At 41.4% G+C, this 22,515-nt stretch overlaps 1 protein-coding gene across 1 annotated transcript in view; it reads right to left on the bottom strand.

Moving 5' to 3' along the window:
* Positions 1–11,271: 11,271 nt before the first annotated feature.
* The window catches only part of cspg4ba (chondroitin sulfate proteoglycan 4ba), a 41,694-nt gene continuing 30,450 nt past the window's right edge, over positions 11,272–22,515 (bottom strand). Inside the window, exons 8-10 of the mRNA XM_050051273.1 lie at positions 17,675–17,847; positions 16,976–17,159; positions 11,272–15,601 (exon numbers count right to left, since the gene is read on the bottom strand). Of these exons, the coding sequence (XP_049907230.1) occupies positions 13,533–15,601; positions 16,976–17,159; positions 17,675–17,847 (2,426 nt within the window). The 3' untranslated portion in view covers positions 11,272–13,532. The remainder of the gene's footprint in view (positions 15,602–16,975; positions 17,160–17,674; positions 17,848–22,515) is intronic.

Genomic DNA, 22,515 nt, shown 5'->3' on the forward strand with positions numbered 1-22,515 from the left:
ATTCCATTTTGGACACTCAGTGAGCTTTCCTCATACACAAACTTCTGGACGTAGTATGAACTTAACACACAAGATATTTAATAATCCAGTAAGCATAATGCTGTGACATTTTGTAAGTATGTTCATGCTCCAAAGATGATAAGCCATTTCCATTTTGGACGCTCAAAGAGCTTTTCTCTTACACTAACCTCTGGATATAATATGAACCTTGCACACAAGATATTGAACAATCTAATGAGCAATTTTCTGTGACATTTGTAAGTATGTTCATGCTCTCCGGAGGATGAACCTTTTCCATTTTGGACACTCAGTGAGCTTTACCCTGACACAAACCCAGCTGGGCAAAATCAGAACTGTGTGCATAAGATATCTAATAATCTAATGCAGATTGCTGTGACATCTTGTAAGTATGTGCATGCTCCCAACAGGATGAAGCTTTTCCATTGTAAATGCTTAATGAGCTTTGATCTCACACAAACTTCTGGACATGATACAAATTTTACACACAAGATACTGAACAATCTAACGGGCAGATCCAGAGGATGAACTTTTTCCATTTTGGAAACTCAGTGAGCTTTCCTTTGACACAAACCTCTGGGAAAACTTAGAACTTTATGACAATATATTTAATGATTTAATGGGCAGAAATTAGCTGGGGGCATGAATGGTCTCAGGGGGATAAACCTGTTTGAACCAGGTGCAATTCAGCCACATATCTGTTAGGGCTCTCATAAAAGAAAAATCATCTATTTCTTGTCTGTTTTTGTGCAACAAACATTTTTGCATTGTGGGATGTAATGAACAGCCTCTGTGGACCACCAGCAGAGCTCCAAGCATTATCTCTACTACTGCAGTGTTTATGGTTAGAGACGTGCATTTGTATGTTTGCTTGTTTTCAATCAGCGGTGATGCATCATGGGAATTGTTGTATTTTTCTTTTTATCCAAGGAAAGAGAGGACATGCGGCGTGTCCTGTACCTGGCAGAATGTTCAGGAATGTGGGAGCACTCTGCATTCTTTAGCTCCGGTTTTGTTTTTATAGCCCTCACACAGGAAGCTCACTCCGGTGGGGCCTCATTCATGTAGTCTGAAAAACGCTGACTGCCCTCCCACCCCCACCTCTCTGGCTGCTCTCCAAGATAGACACACACACACACACACACACAACACTACACACATTTTTTTGTCTTTGTGGGCCAATGTGCATTCTCCCATCCCCCCATCCCCATCAGAGAGTTTCATTTATAGCTCTAATTACAATAAACAAGCAAGAACAACTAGGGAAGAGGCCACTTCCCTAGCTCACTCAGTTATTTTCCCACTCAGGAACAGAACTACTTGAATGTCTGTCAGTCATATACACCAAACTATGTATTTTCCCATTTTTGTTCTACTATATGTTGGAATTTTTGCGGTTAAAAGAAGGCTACTTATCATGGCCTGGAATCAGAGGAAATGTGAGGATCCCTGCTGGAAACATCTCTGTTTTCAATCTGTATGGGCTAAACTGAAATTATAATTGTGAGATATTTAATTGTATTCCAAAACCACAATGACCAGCTGATTCAGCTACATAGAGAGACATGCTCAAGGTCATGCAAAACTTTAAACGTTAATATTAAAGGGAACCTATGCTTTACGGTATTTTGTGTCCTATATATACTGTCAAAATTAAAGATGTTCATATTAAACATGGGCAAAGTTTCAGATAATGAGGTAAATGTATGTAGAAGTAACCCCTGTGAGCAAAAACCTCAGGCCTCAGACCGCTCTGAATACTCCCGTTTCCAACAGTTTTTCTACTCTGGCCACAGTATGACATCATAGTGTGCCAAATTTCTTTATATGGTCATCTGCTCCAGGCACGCTACTGCAAGTGTTTACATTACGTAGCTTACGCTGCTAAATGAAGCTACATGCTAACATCAAGGAAACGTAATCTTGATTGCTGATGTTGTTAACCCCAATTTCGGATCATAATCCAGCTGGAGCATGTCTGGTTGTGTTAAGAGGCTTTTATTTGGTGATTTTTAATAATAAAAAGGGACGCTATTCTCGGTTACAGTCATTCTGCAGCTGCAATGACAGTGCAGAGATGGCAAGATGCGGAAGACCTGGAAACGCTGACCAGCCAGAGCAGACTGGGCTTTTTTTTTTTTCAGAAGGGGAGGCAAAGACAGACAAGTGGTAAATGGGGCATCTCAGACAGAGGGTGAATGCAGGTGTTTCAACACAGTATGAGGAAAAATTGTGTTTTTTGAATATTAGAGCATGTAAACATGTTCCAGTATGAACCTGAGAATGAGCATAATATAGGTCCTCTTTCATGTTTCTGCATCCTCAGTGTGGAGAGAAAAGATTAACTAGGACATCTCCGCACTTTGAGTATTTATTTATTTATTTCTTGTTTCTTGCAAGCTGAATTTTAAAAAAGAAAACCCAAAGTACAGGAGCTTTTCACCATGATTTTGACATGACACCGTGAGGACAGGGGGGGCAGGATGTCAGTGTAATGTTGGAGTTTATACAACTTCATCTTAAACCCAGTGAGACCAACAAAATATCACTTATCTCAGAGGAATTCCCCCTTTTTTTTTTTATCTTTCCATGCCACTTACCAGTCCTCTCAGTATAACCCACACACTGGCATACAACATGTAGTCAAACACTCTCACTCTTTCTCTGCAGCACACACACTAGCTGTCACTGTGCTGACCAGCTAACCGCCCTCTTTGTCCGCTGCCACCCACAGACTGCAGTGAACCACAGTCATCAAATACACCAGCTGACATGGACGCTGCTGGTGGTCTGACCTCTCTCACAGTTACAGCACACACCTCCAACTGTACAGGTTCATTGTTCTCAAACTCTGTGCGGGGCTTCAGGGAGAGCATAACATCAGGCCGAACATCTGATGCGTGACGCCTGTTTATGATCCCACTGTGGATGAATCTATTGACAGGGAGTTACCAAATCAATGGACTGTAGGGCACATGGGAGTTGACTACACGTGCGTTTGTGTATGTGTGTTGATGCCACATGCTGATAGATATGAGATTACACAGATGTGCCTTTGTGTTCCAGGTGTCATTTATCTGGAAAAATTCAAAATCAGGTAAGATGCTGCAACCAATACGACCAAATAATTCAAATGTTGCCTTCAGTTTGCAGCAGAAAAACACTATGTGGAGCATTTTATAAAATGTACTGCAACAAAACAACTTCCTTAAGAACACTTCCAGTATTGTTACTTAATAAAAGACCAAAAATAGGATGTGTATTCAAAATACTGAATAATGCAGTCCTACAAAGAATTGACCTTTTGCTAAGACAAGCTGTCGGAGTAAGCATGGAGCCCACACTAACTAACTGCACTCCCTGAAGAAATATTATCATATTTTTGGAGAAATGAAAGTGATTCCAGAGAGAAGCAGACAGAGGGGTCTACAGTCTGTGTTTGAAGGATATATCCAGGATGTCAAACTGAGTCAGCAGCAACAACAGGTTAAAAAGACAAAGATAGTTAGAAGCTAAAGCCGAACTATAGGCTACAGATCACAATGTAAAAGTGAACCACCACATCACTGCTGATCGCCACACAAGACAATGAATATAAAGGGAAACTTTGCTGATATTGAACCAGCTGTGTGGCATCACAGTGTGTGCAGATGAACTGTGTTTGGCTTTGCCCCCGTGCTGCTGCCAGCACCTGGACCTCTGTCGCTGGACTATCAGGGAGCACCAGGGAAAGGCAAACACCAATCTTCTGCATACACTGTGACAAGACAGAGCTGGTTGAATATCAGCAAAGTGTCCTTGCTTCCCTTCACTGGTTCCTGTGCAGCAGGGTCGGTCTTTTTTTTCACCGTTATAATCATTAAAAAGCAAAAGCAGCATGTGTATACATTCAGTAGGCTATATCTTCAGTAGCTAGCTAGCTAACCCTACACTTTTCAGGGTTTGATTTTGGTTTTGGAACAGGGAAGAAACGTATATCTTTTTCCAACCTCTCCAGGTAACAAGTATCATTAATACACGACGTGCCCCAGACACAACATTTAGCTCCAAATCCACAAAACCAGCCTGAAAATGAAGGAAATCTGAAACTATTGCATTAGAGTCAATGGAGCACAGCTGTGTTGTTGTCGGACCCTGGTCTGAGCTGGTCCGATGCTACGTTATGATTGGCCAGTCTGTGTCCAGGGGCGGGACTTAGTGAAGGGTCAATTCAGTTCATGTAAGTCTATCACGCATTTCTCTTTAGAAGAATATGGAAATACAGATACACAGTGTATGTTATAATTAAGTGGGAACCTCCGGAGACTAAAAACTGAAGTCAACACAGGCGTGCCATAAACTGTAGTTCCGAGTCACGCAACTTTGCGTGACTCGTTCTGCCACGCTTTCATCCAAATATGGTAACTTCTGGCTCCAAAAAAAACCAAGATGGCAACGGCTGAAATGCCAAACTCGAGGGTTCAAAACGGGAGTCAAACCATGGGGTAACGTCACGGAGGATACATCAATTGTCTTTACAGTCTGTGGTTATAAGTTGCTGTCATATTCCACTGACCAACAAGTGTCGCAATAGTTACAGACGGGGGAGGAATCTCTCAGCAGAAACCCTCCCAAACAAGGACAGTTACCACTTGTTTACATCTGCAGAACCAGCCCAAGAGACACTTAAATCAGATGAATAAATGTCACAGTTTTCCCGGCCTTATATCACTTTCAGTATGTGCATGATCTGTTTCTCTTTGGTGCCATTTCAGATCAAATCAGCCATGAGCAGAGGAGCTGCCAAAACCCAGAGAAAAGCCTGTCAATGAATCAAGCAGCTAATCCTCTCCCCAGCAGATGAGAAATGCAAAAGGACCCGGTTGAGTAGCAGATAAAATGGTGCCTAATGCCACTTGGGCATAGAGCTTTGGGAAGAAAGAGAAAGAAGCTAGATTGCAGATTGGCTTTCTGTTTTACTTCATCATTTGCGCAACAGAGCTTTCCCCTAAAAGGCAACTGCTGTGGCTTTCAGCACCAGCACGCCACATTCTGAAACCCTTTGCAGTATTTTATGTGCCTTGATTAGCTTTTATGAATAAACTAAATGACACTTTGTGGATGATATGTTAGCAGTACTTCGAATGCACAGACATTGTTATTCTTGCAATAGTTTATAAGATGAGAGAGAGAAAAGGAGTCTTTTTAGAAGTGAAGCCTCTTTAAAACATCGGTCGAAGTGATTCAATTAACCATCTGGGTTTGTCTGTGTGGAACCTTATTAAACCAAATGAGCCACGACTGCTTTGTCTCTCGTAGCCTTGTCTTGCAGGGTGCCATTGTTCTGTAACCCTCTGCCCAACAATTACCAGCTTTTAAATTACAGTGATCAGAGATCTAATATCTGAGAGCAAGAGCTCATCTCCACTAATTATCTCTCTCTGAATCCCAGTTCTCCGTTTGTCTCACACATGATTTGGGAAATTGCATTAGTTGTATTGTAAGTGTGTTAAAAGGGCTAACACTGTGAGTGTGCAGCATTGCAGACAGATAGCGTAATGCTAATTTAAGCCCTGACTGCTCTGAGTGTCCAACATGTGACCGCTTCCTGCCAGACATCCACATTGTGTGACCCTAAATACTATGATGTCAGCATTTTCTCTGCACCAGTTTCCTCTTGTTGAGACTATTATTTGACTTTTGTTCATGTAAGGACAAATCACTCATGCTTGCTCATGGGCTGAGGGACAATTCTGTGCCAATGTGGACAAGCACTATGTACAGTTTTCTTATTTACAACTGTGTAAGATGCAAACTACATCTTTTGAAATTAGTCATAAATGTTACACCTATTCTGTCAACTATCTCATCATTAACTTGATGGATTGGCACAGAGGTTTGTACAGACATTCATGGTTCCTGGAGGATGAATCCTAATGACTTTGGTGACCTTGAGTTTGTTTTTTGTTTTGTTTTTTAAATCAAGCTGTGCCTGGTTTGGCACTTGCAAACCTAATGACATGTTGTATGCTCGTGAGCTAAAATGGTGAACACAGTGTATCGGCTACAACATGATGATGTGACATTGTGAGCATGTTAGCATGCTGACGGTAGCATGTTACGCAAAACACCACTATGTCTAAGTGCAGTCTCACAGAGCTGCCAGCTCAGCTGTAAAGTCTTTTGTTCATATTTATATGATCTATAATGCATGGTCTAAAGTGCATGTTGCAAGGGGTGTGTCCAACTCCACTTTTACTGATCAAACAGTGCAAAAGCCAGGTGCAAAGTAAGGTACAAGGGGCAAAGGGGATGTGTTTAGTCCCTTAACTAATCAAAGGTGTGTTTTGGGCACAACAGGAATTCAACAAATCAAGAGTGTCATCTTCAGTTCCCTTTAAAACCAGGTGTGCCTGCACCTGCACATGGAGAATTTTGACAAATTGGATAGGTGAGCAGGTTTCTGCAAAGAGTAATCAACCCGGTCTCACTCCGAAGTCATTGAAATCCGGCACTTGGGCAGTGACTTGCAGCGCCAGACACTGACGAAAAAAGCCATCCTTTAACGTTTATATGATATGCAGCTGGTCACCATTATAGTACATAGGAAATACAACAGGACAAGAATGAAAGTTAAGGCACTAAAAGCCTGAGTGGGGCAGGCAGAGGGGGTGGTGGATGGTCCCAACAAACACTGACCTTCACCCAGGAGAGTGGTGTCCTGTCCTGTCCTGTGTCCTGTTTTTGGTGGACTTTCTGGATGTGGAAAGTCCATGACCAAATGTCAATATGTGATGAGATCTGAGTGAGAGATCGAGCTTATAACGTGGGATATTTCAGCAGCAAATCTAAAATCTGTAGGTATAAAAACTTGACAAAGGAAACAGAACTAAACTTTTAGCTTCTGAAACAATGAATGAAGTTACGCTGCTCCTCGTGTGTAAATACACACAGTGTCTCTCATAATCAGGAGTCAGACAGCAGCTCTGCTCTGTTTTCTGCTATGTTCACAGAATGCCTTTAATATTTTCCTCATTAATGATGTATTATTTCACCCACCTGCATCAACTCATCACCGTATCCCTGTGTGTGCAACAAGCAGAGTGCATGTGCGTTGTGAGGTGCATCTCACTATCTGAATAATGCGCCCTTTAAACAGCAGGAAAATACTGCGCTCATCACTTTAGACCAGGTTTTAGATGGTCAATGGTACAATCACATTCTGCTGCCTCAAAATAGCAGTATGGCAACAATGCACCTGACCACAGCTCTTATTAAGATCTACACGCCCATGGGCGCACAGATTGGTGCAAGTGCATTTTAGACACTGGCCATGAAAATGATATCTGCGTTGGGTTGAAACTAGCAATGACAGTTGCACTGCGCTTCATGCCAGGTGTAAGATAGCACCCTTAGTCTTGTTTTCCAAGTAAACAGGTCAGTAAATAAAAGAGAAAATGTGAATGAATCTACATTTCAGTACTTTATCTGTGAATCTTAGGCTGTCTGAGGTTAAACAGTATTAATATTGTGACATTTCGATTAATAGGACCAAAATGCAACATAAAACCATATAAATCGTTTCAACAGCAGCTCTAAATGTTGAAGCATGAAGTCACCATATATTATATATTACAGTGAAGATGTGACTTAAATGTTGGATCTGTATCTGATCCATTTCACTCTCCCCTCTCTGTCCACCCTTTTTTACAGCCTGTTGCGTTCCACCAGACAAAAGACTGTAAATCTGACATGACATACAAAACAAGCCATGCGTCTCTGCAAATGATTTCAGGCAATAAATAGAGTGTGAGCTGGCTCTCTGGATAATCTCAGTCTTTCACATCATCAGCATTCCTAAACACAAACAGGCAATCCCAACATGTATAATGTGTGTGTTGACATCTATGCAGGATTCCACTTCTACGCTTGTGAGGATGAAAGAGCTGAAGCGAAGTTGTCTTTGCCACAAAATAACAATGTTGGTTTGACAGTTTGGGATTGAGGTCGGAGCTGAGTTTTGGATTCAGGTTGGGGAAAGTACAGGAAAGCACAGACAAGTCTGTCTTTGTATTTTTGTTTGTGTGTGAGGGAGGGAGTGGGTGATCTTCTAAATCCTGCCTCACTGAAATAATCCCTCTCCCTTGTGTCTATTGAGAAGCTGCTCCTTAACACTTCCTTCACATACTGTTGTTTAACTTTGTGCCACATCATCATCATCATCATCATCATCATCATCATCGCTCTGAGAATTGATTGTGGCAAAACACCAGCCTGATAACCATATGGAGTTGCCATTTTGTTTTCACCCCCCAACAAAGCTCTGATTGGCTTGGCTGTTTCTCTAACCTGGCCAAACAGATGTCATTGAACGCAACATCAGATCTGTTTGAATCACTGAAAATACTGGCAATGTGGGCAGTGACGCAGGAGTCTGAATCTAGGCTAGCAATACACCACACCAGCACTGCCCCAACTGTACTAACAGAGCATTAGTGGTGAAAGAAGTACTCAGATCTTTTACTCAGGTGAAAGTAGCAATACCACAGCGTAGAAATACTGTTACAAGTAAAAGTCTTGCATTCAATTTTTTTTTAATTTAAGTGAAAATACAAAAGTATTAGCATCCAAATCCAGATCTGCATACTTGGCGTAAAGTCACACACATTCTGGGTGGGTTTTGGCTTCTGCCAGGGTTGCGCCTTGTCACAGATCCTGTTTATGATATTCATGGACAGAATCTCGAGGCACAGCCAGGGGGAGGAAGGGGTCCGGTTTGGGGACCTCAGAATTGCATCTCAGCTTTTTGCAGATGATGTGATTCTATTGGCTTCATCATACTGTGACCTCCAACATGCGCTGGGGTGGTTTGCAGCCAAGTGTGAAGCGGTCGGGATGAGAGTCAGCACCTCTAAATCTCAGGCCATGATTCTCTGCTGGAAACCAGTGGATTGTTCCCTCCAGGTTAGGAGAGAGGAGGGTAAGGAGATCAGACATCCAGAGGGAGCTCGGAGTGGAGTCACTGCTCCTTTGCATCAAAAGGGGTCAGTTGAGGTGGTTTGGGCATCTGATCAGGATGCCTCCTGGGTGCCTCCCGTTAGAGGTGTTACGGGCATGTCCCACTGGTAGGAGGCCCCCTGGCAGATCCAGAACATGTTGGAGGGATTACATATCTCATCTGGCCTGGGAACACCTTGGAGTCCCCCAGGAGGAGCTGGAACGCATTGCTGGGGAGAGGGACGTCTGGAGTGCTTTGCTTGGCCTGCTGCCCCTGCAACCTGGCCCCGGATAAGCAGGTGTGGATGGATGGATGGATGGATGGATGGATGGATGGATGGATGGAGTCATTTGCAGGATGGCCCATTTCAAAATAATGGACGTTAAAATATTGAATTTTAATATGTACATTACTGAAGTGTAGCAGCTGGTAAAAGTGGGGCTTATTTTATTTAATCTGCCAGGTAGCTTGTGAATTTTACCAGGTGATCAATATAGTATCTAAACTTATTGTAATACATTATAATTTATTTGCTGATTATATTTCATTGCTAGTAGCAACTACTACTGGCACAGCTCCTTAGCTACTTAACTGATACTGTTAGATCCACCGTTTTGTAAGATGTGGGACCAAACCACTTTAACAGACATTTTTGACTTCTGGCCATGGATGCAGCTATTGTTCATGTTTGCTTGTCTTTGTTTAACTTTGTTGTCTTGGCTTACCTTTGTTTGTGTGCGTATATTTGTTCTTGGGCTAACAACCAGACTTAAATTCCTTGTGTCAACACAGCCAAGTTGCCCGAAGAAAATGTTTGCATTAGAGACTGCAAAATGCAAATATGTTACAGTTGCATATTTTGTAAGTATCAGATTACTGCTTTTAAATGACGTAATTTATCAGCTGACTTTGTCATCGGGAGGTGGAGGGGATCGTGGATGGCCAATCACCTCAGCTAACCACCAGTGTGTTTTAGTGAGCGATGTTTCCTGGCAGCGTTAAAGCCATCAAACCTGTTTTTCACCTGCCTGTCCCTGCTTATCCTGCAGCTTTTTGGGGGCTTATGAGATTTTCCTATCCATAAGAGACTTTTCTGCCTACACCTAACCACATCTTGACTACAGTGTTGTTGAAGAATATAAAGTTTCAACATATCCACTAAAAAATAATGAAATAATGTATCTGTGGTTTACAAAAGTGTTCAATGCAAACAAGTCCTTTTGGCAAGTGAATGGGTCAACCTCCTTGGCCAAAAAAAATTATTCTGATTTTGAATTGGGATTAAATTTATCTGGATTGTGGCTGGTGGAGAAGGTAATGGTGAAAAGTTCAACCACTGTATCAGAGGAGCGCTTGCACGCACATGTTTAGGGTACATCTTCGACTGTGCAGTTCATCTTTTCCTGCACTAAGTGTGTCAGACTGACTCTGCCCACTCCTGCATGATTTGATGATTGCTGGAATTTCCTTTTAAATAAATGACTATATTGTGGTTAACAATAGCATCTCAGTTAAGTTCCTCTTCATGGACTGTGTGGCTTCACATCATTGTGCTAAGTTTGAAGCTCTCATGTGATGCCATTGCTCACCGCTCCTATTAGCTCATTTACTGTCAACAAGCCCATTTAGCACATCAGCGCCGATTGTGTACGAATCCTGACCTTGTTGCATTTGTGGCGAAACTATTTGTATTCTTTGTGAGCTCACTGTAATCAGTAATTAACACCTGTGCACATGTGGCAGACATCCTTAATGTCCCCAGAATTTAATGTTCCAGGTCAGGAAAACAAGCAATTGCTTTCTTCACATGATACCGTCAGTCATGTGGACTGAGTCACATCAGTGAAGCTGCAGCTGCAGAAAAAGATCCTTGTGCTTTTCCAAATCGCATTACATGTTCAACCTCTGGGTATCCACTGACATTCTTGGTGGATATTTGGAAAACACACAACACCTTAGTGCCGATCATGTGACAAAGACCTGCTGATTTTATTGTTTTTGGATGTGAGAAAACCACAATTAAAGTAATTGCAGGAAGCTGAGGGAAGTGATGATGATAATTAATCTTTTTCTAATTGGTCCTCTGGCGCAGTGGATCTTTGCTTGCAATGAGTAAAGTACTATTAAGAGGAGGGCCACGGACTAGAAGTACAGTTTAAATTATAGTGACAGGGAAAACTGCCAAAAACTCATTTAAGTGGAAGAAATAAGGGGAGAATTTTGCAGATTATACACAAGCTGTATGATTGAAAGAGGTTGAGAGTAGAAAGTAACTGCAAATGCAAACATTTTAAAATGGTTTATTAAAAATATGGTATAAATAAATATCACACCTCTGTTACATAGTAGGTTACATCATTCAGATGAGACTGGAATACACTGGATAGACACTTCTCTTCAGTACAAAATGATTCATAACATACAAGTTTACAGTGGTTTTCTGTGACAGCAATTTCTTGTGTCCCACAGCTCGTCAGAACAGTACCGTTCATTTACAGTAGATACATCATTACAGTGTCAAACCGCCAACCTACAGTAGATAGATCAGAGTTAAATAATTATTATAAATGCCAGCACTCATTTAGTCAAAGAAATTCTCTGTGTTTTTTGAGTTAGCTGCTCAATCTCCTCAAAAGTAGGTGGACCCATCGCTTTATTCAGCTGTTGGGGAACCTGTCAGTAGATTACAGAATAAGCCTGTTATTTCAATTTCAATCAGTGAGGTGAAGGCAGGTAGAATACAGTGTAGATCTGTGTAATCCATAAGATCAGTGCCTTGATTTTTCGTACGCTTCTTCTTGAAAATATATAAATACTGTGCATAGTAAATAATAATAAAAAAAAAACTTGAAAAACAGTGCTATTATCTTAACCAGTGTGATCTGATCAGGTCTACTGAATAAAAAAATAATAGTGATACAAAACCAGCCTTGTCAGTGCCCCATTCCAATATATAGCCATGCTGAGAAGTATTGTGACAACTGTCAATTCTATAATATTCAGTCCTGTAATGCTGTTTAAAAAAAGTCTTAATTATGGACGATACATGCAACCCTCATTCAAGGTAACATGAAGTAAATGACTGTTAACAAAATACCTGAGTTACAAAACGTTAATATACTATAATATATAATACATAACAACAATATAAAATCTGCACAATCAATTGAAATGCTTGGATTATACATCTTTGTGCCAGAGTCAGTCTTCGTAATTCACAGTTTCAAGCTGTTACAAGCATCACTTCCACTCTGGTGATCATAACCCATACTGGAAGAGACTTCAACGTGCATGAGGACCAGATAACAATGATTAAACATACGTTAGGCACCAAACATAGGTTGTAACTGACCACAATGATGATCGCTTTGTAAATGCTCAAGTGGACAAAGTCTGTTCCAACAATTCAATATACAGCAGTGGTTGTAAACTAATGATTCAATGGACTGTGCGGCTCAAAGAAAACTTAAAGCTGTCCGTATGCTGATTAATGTATGGCAAAAGGACTTTGGCCATATAGGTTTTCTGCTTTATCCAACTTTAAAGCTGCATAAATCAATTTATGGCCACTAGGGGGCGGAATAACTCGAAAACAGGCCTGCACAACCTTGACAACGTCTTATAAAGTTGTTGTTCTAAAAGTTGCAAGCAAGAAACTGCTTAAGTATTCATCCAGTGCAAACAGAGTAATGTTATCATCCCAGTGGAGCTGTGTTTCTGGTTATATGGTGACCTTTTAGCTCTGGTTAACCTCCACCAGCTCTTGACAGAAAAATATGTGGGGGCATAATAATTTAAAAATAAGCTGACCAAGCCTTCATATACGGTATTATGCTCTTTCTTAAGTTGTTATTCCAAATGTTGCAAGCAAAGCATGGCCTAATTTAAGGCTCTGGTTTACCCTCCACCAACTCTTGACAAAAAAATCTTGGTCTATAGCTTGGTAGATGTTTAACTTTATAAAGAAATGTGCAGAAAAAACTTAAACAATGAGCTAAAAGAGGTTAAAAATTGTTGGGTGAGTTGGGTGATAAGTCTGAGTTCGTCAATACCGGTGAAACCTTATACACAGCACTGTAATTTGATTCACTATTAATTAAATTAAAATATCGATTTAGGTACAGCAAAGGATTTTGGCTACAGTGGTTTTCTACCTTATCCATTTTTAAAGCTACATCAATCTATTAATGGCCACTAGAGGGCAAAAGAACTCAAAAATACGCTAACACAGCCTTGATGTACAGTATTACGGCCCCTTTAAAGTTGTTATTCCAATGTTGCCGGCAAACTATTGCCTTTTAGCTCTGGTTTAGGTTCCTCCAACTCTTGACAGAAAAAATCTAAAACAATGAGCTAAAAGAGATTAAAAGGCTCCATACGCTGCAAAGATGATAATTCTGAGTCTGAATACTGATTAATGCAACTTTAAGCTAATTTATTGCAACCTCATTTAAATACACAACCACATTTTAATCTGTTATCAAAACCTGAAACAGTGTTCTCCAACACATATAGCTACAAGTCAGTTTGTGGAAGATCATACCCAGTACTGATTCCTCTGCAGAGTGGGTGTGGCGGTTCTAATAATGTGGGAAGATGATGCAGGGGAACCATTACTCCAAGAACTTACGAGCATGTTTGAATCGATGGTGTTATAACCTGAGCCCTGATTTGGTGTCAATAACCGATCAAGAACAGGGCTTCCTGGGCAGCTGGGGTTCATGGGGTTTAATGGAGTGACAGTCACTGTGGGAACTGTTGTGCTCCTCTGGGTTTGACCCTGGTAGGACTGACTGCTTGGAAGACTAGTAGAAGGTGGCTCCTTTGGTGCAGTGGGGCTCTGCTTCCTTTGCCTGTGGTGTCGCAGAAAGACAACCAGGACTACAAAGATGATTACGAGCAGCAGCAGAGCCAACAGTGGTAAGATAACCAGGAGCGGACTGGAGGTTTTTTGAGGGTAGGACTCTACACGTACTGGTGTGTTCCTGAAGGGAAAATCATCTGTATCGTGTGTAGGTTTGCCAAGAGTTGTGCTGAAAATGCTAGTTCTGTTGGAGTTTCCCCAGCGGTTGCGTCCCTTGAATTTTTGCTGGTTTTTGCTTGGCTGCTGGGTGGAGAGGAAAGCTGTAGACAGGACTGGTGAGGCAGTTCCATTTCTTGAGGTGCGGATAGGCGTCTGATGAATAGATGACGTGGTTGGAACAGGACTTTTTGTGGTTGGGAAAAGCGCTGGATCATATGGCACAATTGTAAAGTGGAACTCCCCTTTAGCAGGTGGGATGTTATCAGCTTTCAGCACAAACACCAGTGAGTCATTAAGCTCTTGAACTCCAGTCATGTTAGCATTCAGCTCCAAGGCTACCTTCCCCTGCATCACCTCCTGAAAGGTGAAGGACTCAGCTTGGACAGCTTTCCTGGATATTTTAGGTTTTGTCCAAACCACCTTCCCATGCCTGGGATGAGAGATAACTTCAAATATAGGGTTACTGTCACTGATATTGGCCAGTTCAGAGGCATCAAGAAAGCTGGCACTGAGTTTGACAGTGATCCCATTGGGAATGCTCAAACCTTTCCCCACCTGGATCAAAGGTCTGACAGATATGTTAAACACTTGGCCGGTCACATTTGCCTCTGAAGTGAAGGCATTGAACTCAAAGCTGTCCTCTGAAGAGGAATGGGAGATCATGTGGTAGGACAACCTTCCAGCTTGTAGATCCTCCTGTCCGAACTGTGTAACCTCTTGGTTGTCCTTTAGAAGTTTGCCAAAGTTCGGAGGCCTTGTAATCTGGTAATGGATGGTGATGTTTTTCCCGTTGGTCTCAGCAGAAAGGTTGTCTTGGGTCAGTGTTACAGAAGTCTTGCCTTGCTCCAGTGTCAATCCAGTGTAGTTGACCAGAGAAATGGTGATTTCTGTCACTTCTAGGTTAAAGAGTTTATATATTGGTTTATGATGACCATCTGTAACACTGAAGTAGAACACCCCAGAGACAGAGCTTCCATCATGGATAAAATAGACACTTCCGTTGTTGATCTGGGCTTGGGTGAAGGCCACTATCGACTCATTCAAACTTCCTTCAAGAGCTAGGTAACCATTGTTTGGCTTGCTAATCACAGAGAACTTAATATCATCAGGAGGATTGTCTAAGTCTTCCACTTTGAGATTCTCAGGCCTGAGAGCTACCGTATCTCCTTGTACCACCCTCAGACTCGGAGCTTTGGTTTTTAACAAAGGTGGCTGATCATTCACAGGTGTGATTGTGATGTTAAAACGCTCCTCAACAACATCCATGTCATCCTGAGGGCGCTGCGCCGTTTTCCCCTTGGGATTTATCCATGCGCTGAATACAAAAGAATCATGAGTGGTCTCTGAGTTGTCGTGCTTGTAGGTGATGCCGTATTTGTTAACGATGAACTGGGAGAAGTTAGGTTTGTCCTTGGTGAGGTTTCTCTCACCTACCACTATGACACCATGCTGAGGCAGTGATGTCACCTGGAACCAAACCTCATTGGAGCTCCGCCGAGGCGTCGGCAGCTTGGACATTAGGTTAGACGCGTCCAGCTTGGATTCATCAATGACAACACTCTCCCCTTCTGTTACTGCAGCACCTAGCACCAAGCAAACATTACGTTAATCACCGACATTTTTAAGTAATAAAAACATAAACAACAGTTGAGTCAGTAGGTTTTAGCCATGCCTGTGGCAATGTCAGTCTGCTGGTTGATTAGTTCACCACATTGGTCAAGACTGAAATTTTTAACCACTATTGGATGGACTAGCATAACGTTAAGACATTCGTAGTCCCCTGAGGATAACAGCCGTGGTACAGAAGCGACGGGTCATGTAGTCTGGATAGAGTGTTTTTTTTTTACCTGACCTGTCTTTGCAATGTGTGGTTGTATGCCAGCATCACTGTGTGCACATTGTGTTTTGCCAAGTGATTATGCTGTTAGTTATGCAGGGTTTGGAAGCATTGGCTATATTAACTGATACTGAATTAATTAACTGGAATATTTTAACAACAGGATGCATCGATTTTGTTTTAATGTGAAATGTAAAAACATCCACAAGGTTGCTATGCTGCATTGCACTGCCTCTGGCACAATGTGGTATTAACTTTTAACATTTTTAAACAGATTAATAAATATTTTAAATATATTATTCTAGTAATAACCTAGTATCACTGCTAGATGAGCAGAAACACACACAAGCAGACAGACAGAGACAGAGGATTCGCTCTAAGTGTGATTTAAAAAGAGCAAAAGAGCAGAATTGTGTTGTAGTCTACTTCATCACGCCTGCAGTTTGTTAAAAAATATATTTTTGTTATTACAGAAAAAGTAAAGTATCAAGAAAAGGCATTGTTGGGTACCAGTGCCAAATTCCAGGTACCAGTCCTGGCTGAAATGTGAACAGTACCCAACACTGGTTCAATGTAGTTTTTACATAGCTGCTTGTAGAGAACAAAAATAGACCAGCTGGGTAAAACAAGAGTAAAAAGTAGGGAATCAGTGCCCATGCAGGTGCATGTGGCTTCTGTGGGCAGTGTGGCAGCTTCACTTGGTTATAAGGGATGCGCTCTGTTGCGGGCATGTTGCAGCAGACATGTCGGACATGTCTGTTCCCCTATGTATTTTGGCCATAAAGCCTACTGACTTTGGCGATCTCATGATTTTACTTCCATTAGAGGTTGACATTATTAGTTTTGAGTGAAATGTCTTAAAGACTATTATTTGATGGATTACCATGAACATTTTTAGGTATGTTGCCCTCATGAAGTATGACTTTGATAAATCCTTGACCGTTCATTTATCATAAAGTCAGAATTCCTGTGACAAAATAATTGCAAAACTAATGACATTCCCATCAGCCTAAGCAGTACTCTGTGTTTGGTGCTAATTAGGAAATGTTACACTAAACTAAGATGGTTAACAGAGTAAGAATTCTACCTGCTTTACTCTTGTTCACACTTGTGTTCATACCTGTGTTTGCAAGCAGGACTGTGTTGTGTTCAGGTCCAGTGTTCTCATAAGAAATGTCAATTTTGAAGGTCTGGCTGTCCAGAGAAGTAGGCGGTGATGCCACAGAGAAGGTCATGGAGTCCATGGCCTCCCAGCCCACTGACTCGACGGGGGTCTGGATGTAAACAACCTCTTTTCTGTCCACCTGGGGTACAAAAACACCACAGATCCTCAGGCAAACCCACGATCCAAAATAAATTCACATCAACAAATTTGCACAACATGCAGATCAGCCATCCCTAAAGTGAACTGATGACTTAATCAAGTGTGTAAACAGCTCAGTGGCCTAAATAGCTCTTCACCATCCTGAAAGACATTACAACAGTATGTATAAGATTTCACCATTAATTTAAATCTGCTTTGCTCAGCAGTAAATAAAGTGCACAGCACCACAGCTTTAACTGTGCCAGATGATAATCTATCAGAAATAATTGATCACATAAAAGCCTCACATGTTCCATTCAGCTTAAGAAGCACAAAGTCAATTTCCTGAATGAGGATGCAGAGTATATATTAATCATACTGTGGAAATCTGGCAACTTTCCACATGAATGGAGGGACCCTAATGTTTAATCCTGACCTGGTTCACATCCCTTTTATTTCATTTCAAAATAAAGTAAAATGAGAGAGTACTGATTTGACCTCCAGTTCCTCACTCACCATCTCCTGTGTGAAAGTGGAGATGTCCACTGTTGAATTATTGGGCCGCGTCATCACCAGACGTCCCAGTTTAGGATGCCGAATCACACTGAATGTAATAACGCGGTTTGTGGCGTTGCTGATGTCATTGGTCACTGCTTGTAAAACTTCATTTGTGACTGGTGTAGAGGAGCCTGGAGGAAAGACACAAAATTGAATTAAGAGAATTATTGGTGAAGTGGTTTGGATAATTGATCATGAAACTATATCTGTCAAGAAAATTAGTTTCTCTTGTCTGGTGTTCAGTTTAGCTGTCGCCACACAGTTAACTTTCTTGTGTGGCTGCATCAAATGTTGCAAGTTTTCCCCTCTGGAAGCGTTTCACATCTTTTTGACACCAAATTATGCAAAACAAGCTCTGGAATAGGCCGATGAGAGTCCTTTGATGTGTCAAATTAAAGCTGCACTGCAGACATCACAGGCTTTTTTACAGCGCTGTCCAACTGCAGTGCGGGGTGTTACATAAAATCCAAACAAGAAATTAAAAGTGGATCAGCTCCTTGCAGGCGCAGAAATCTTCCACTTGGGGAAAATGTAAAGAGAGACATCTCCTGTGCACGATGACGGGGACTGACTACTGAGAGCCTCTTTTCTTTCTCTTAGGATGAATTACATAGATTTCCATAGCTCTGCTGCCACTGTGAAGATTGCGAGAATCCTAAAAAAAGACTGCTGATAAATGATGGAAGCCAATGATAGAGGGAAAGAGGGGTCAAAGCACAGTGAAATTCATTCATCACTTGTCGTGAGCACTCCCACCATCCTTGTCTGCCTCTCATGGGAAATTTCCCTCTTAGAGGAAGACGGAGAGACGAGCTTTCTTGTCTTTTTACAATGGAAACCCGTCTTGCTCGAAATCAGCACAAGATGGGTTTCACTATATTGTCAGACATTTGTGCAGCATTTCATGATGGTTGTATACAGACATGTACAATGCTTACAGGAATATAAACAAAATACACAACACAAACAAAATACTTCTCCAAAACACTGAGTTGTTTAGGCTGTCTGTTAGATGAGAAAAATGTGTGCCACTTTGGGAACTGGAGAATCATGTAAGAAAAAAACATGCACAAACACACCATAAATATTCACTGTGTGTGGTTCATGTTTTTAAGGGCATATGGGATAACAAGAGTCTATAAAATGATAATGATGATAAGGGATTAGAGGAACACATGGAGAATCAATAATAGAATATCTTAAAGGCAAATTAAGGCAATGAAAGTCTTCCTGTCTGAAAGTGTGCATTGTTTCCCTCAAGGTCATAATTTCCACTGAGGATGGAGAGGATGTGTCACCTTCACTTTTCAAGATCCTGCTTTTTTCAATAATGGAAGATCTAACTTCAATATAATACCTTGCAAAATATCAATTTTCAATACCACAGGGAAATAAATTGGTGAAGATTCTCAGTCATCCAGGTCATGGTAATCTCAAGTGCTATATCATTGTGCTTAAGCTTCCTGAAGATATTTCACCTCTCATCCAAGAGGCGAAATATCTTCAAGAAACTCAAGCAAGTCCAGCTACCTATGATACAGCACTTCAGATCACAGGGAAATAAAGATATTAAGTTCATACAATTTCATATTTTTAATAACAGATAAATTTAACAAGGCTACAACCTGACGACAACTTTTCTTTTCTTGGTTAGTAACACAGTACAGGCAGCAGACTGACTGCAGTAAACACTGACAATAAGAGAGAGCAGGAGCTGGTACTGGTGTATTAACTGTTTCAAATATTCAGGACCAATATGTATCAATAAATCCATATTTTTAACAGCACTGCGCCCTTTAAGTTTAACATTGTTCTCTTTCTGTTCAGCTCCCGAGGGCCAGATGATCCAAGCTCATAAAAACAGAGATATTTTCATCTTAATGTGTGCTCAGAGAAATGAACATAAAAGCTCCAGTGTGTAGGATTTAGGGGCATCTACTGGCAGACATTGCATAAAATATTCATAACTATGATTTGGTTAGTGTATAATCACCTGAAATAAAAATCTTGTTTTTGTTGCCTTCGAATGAGCTGTTTATATCTACATACAAAGTGGGTTCTCGTCCATTGAGCCTGTTGGGTTGTTTCTACGTAGCTCAGAACGGACAAACCAAACAGTGGGTCTAGACAGGGCTGTTTGCATTTTCGCATTGGCCACTATAGTTCTCCTACACGCTTGACACACAGGAGAAGTTTCAGTTGGGTTCCATCTGCAGCCTCACCACTAGGGTCTACTAAACCCTACAGTAGACCTTTAACAAGCATGCCAGTCCTTGCCGAACTTTTATTGCCATGGGTTTTGCCCATCTAGATACGTACAGGCTATCCTACCATCATGATGGAGGTTGCTGTAACTGTATGTAGCCTGAAAGGAAAACCTGCATATACTACTCAGAAAAAGGGTACTACCCAGTACACTGGTTCCCAACTGGTGGGTTGTGGTCCAAAAGTGGGTCAAGGGTCCATTCTGAATGGACCGCAAGTGACTCAGGAACATGTCAGGCTGTGAATACCCAGCACAGAGCTTTTAGTTTGAAGAGCTGTTTCCTGTTGTCGAGTGAGTGACTAACAAACAGCTGGCCTACTTAACAGAGACGGCAAACTAGCTATAAGACATGGCTAAATGCAAGCATGATGCTGAAAGTATTAAACTGTGTGGACCTTGAACTAATGACTGAGGAAAAATATGGACCCCAAGGCTGGACCAGTTGGGAACCACTGGCCAAGTAGCAGTTTCAGAAATTATTTCTATATTTCATTGTGTGTCCCCAACTTCTGAAACAAAACTTATACCACTGGTTATCCCCATATTTAAAAGATATCACGTATCCCCTCTCTACATGGCGGCCATGCTTTTACTCCACATTCAAATATCATTTTTGCCCAAATACCTCGATATCAATATTGTGACAATATTGCAGGGTCGACTATTGGTGCTTTCACAAAATATTTACACCATGAGATTACTGATAAATAATCATCATTAATGTGGATATAATGACTAAGTGGGTAAAAGCAGATAATAGAGCAGCTAGATTACATCACCTTACTGTAATGCAGCATTTAAAACCAGGACACTTCCAATATTTCATATTCAAAATCTAAAACAATATCCAGTCTCATATCAAGATATCGATATAAGATTGATATATTACTCAGCCCTGATTCAACAAGAGCCTGACAGTGATAGTATCAGTTAATGTCCTCATACCAAGAGGTCTTGTGTGGCATTTGCAGGCCGCCACAATGACTTCCTGTCAGAACACACACAGGTAAACGCTGGTTTCTTAATGAGTCACATGTAACCATTTAGTGAGGAGTCTCTGCACGGTTTTACAGAGAGCACCCAGGCATTTAAGGAAGAGGAAAAACATTAATCTCACGTCCATAGCGTGAAAGTGTTTCATGTCACCCCCTCGCCCCATCAAAACCCTTCATTGTCACTTAGAGCCCCCCCCCCCCCCTCCCTCTGCCCTGCCTGGCACAAAGCACAAACAGGGCTGCCTCAGACAGACAGTGGCACAGCTTTTCAAGTACCCACTCACCCTGTGGCTGGGAAGCTCAGCAGAGCGTGCCAGTTGGCAGTTTGCTACCCCCACAATATCCGTTCCTTCTCACTCACAAACCAGACCTCTGGAAATGGCAGAAAATCTTAAAACGTCTTTGCAGACACTGACGACAGCAAGAAAGCTAAAAAAAAAAGTAGCATACCGTACGTCAAAACACTGAGAAATGTCAGCTGATTCATCAGTCTGGTATTCGGCTGCTGGAAAGGTGCTGCATTATTATACCATCTGAACAGAGACTGTAGCAGGTTCAGTGTTGGAAAATACAGCAAATGAGAGGCCACAGACACACACAAGCTCACACACACCCACCTACACACACACTGTCGGGGTTTTCTCTCTTCTCCGTCTTGTGGTTTTGAGTGAAATGTCTTCACTACTGTTGGATGGCTTACTGTTAAACTTGGTTAAACACATTCAAGCCCCTCAAGTTAATCATGTCACCTTATTACTTTAAATATCAACATAATAATATTTCATTGGTGCTCACGCGTCCTCTTAACCTGCTCGGCGCATGTCTTTGAGGATCGGTGACAGCTAACAGGCAACATTTTAGTAGCAGCAAAAATTAGGGAGGAAAAGTAATGTACATGTTTTTCATTTTTTACCCCCTCAGGAATTTCTACTCTTGCACCATCGTGAGCATCCTGATGGGAACATCACGTTCTTTAACACCCAAATTTTCATGAGGTGTAAATTTATAACTGCATGAAAGTTTAACTTGGAGATTCTCCTTAAAGGGATACTTCACCAACTTTCAACCAGCTTTGTATCAAAACAATGTGGGTAGTGTGTGAACTGTGGTAAACTTCCCTCCATCTAAACACTGCCGAGATATCACCCACGCAACACTTCGTCCAACTCGACCCACAACGGACGCATCAGGACACAGTGTTTACACAACAAAAGATATGTGGTCAAATGCGTCCCAGACCACCTCAGGAAGTAGTTTGAGTCGTGGTGGTTGTTTAGATTTGTATTTAGCGCCGTCCACATGTGATCAGATCACCCAAAACTCATTTTAATACCACGTCTAAACAGGCTTTAAGAGATCAAGAGACTGATCCGATCCAAGGGTAAAACTAGGTGGTGCTGATCAAACATAAATCAATATTTTGATATACTACACTCCCTATTTCTTACCTTAAATGTTTTAGAAACATATTTCAGTGCCGTGTTTAGCTGCAATAGTTTGTGAACAGGAAGTGGACGCCATACTGTTTCCAGTATTGT

The sequence above is a fragment of the Epinephelus moara genome, chromosome 8 (assembly GCF_006386435.1).
Source record: "Epinephelus moara isolate mb chromosome 8, YSFRI_EMoa_1.0, whole genome shotgun sequence".
In the NCBI taxonomy this organism is placed as follows: domain Eukaryota; kingdom Metazoa; phylum Chordata; class Actinopteri; order Perciformes; family Serranidae; genus Epinephelus; species Epinephelus moara.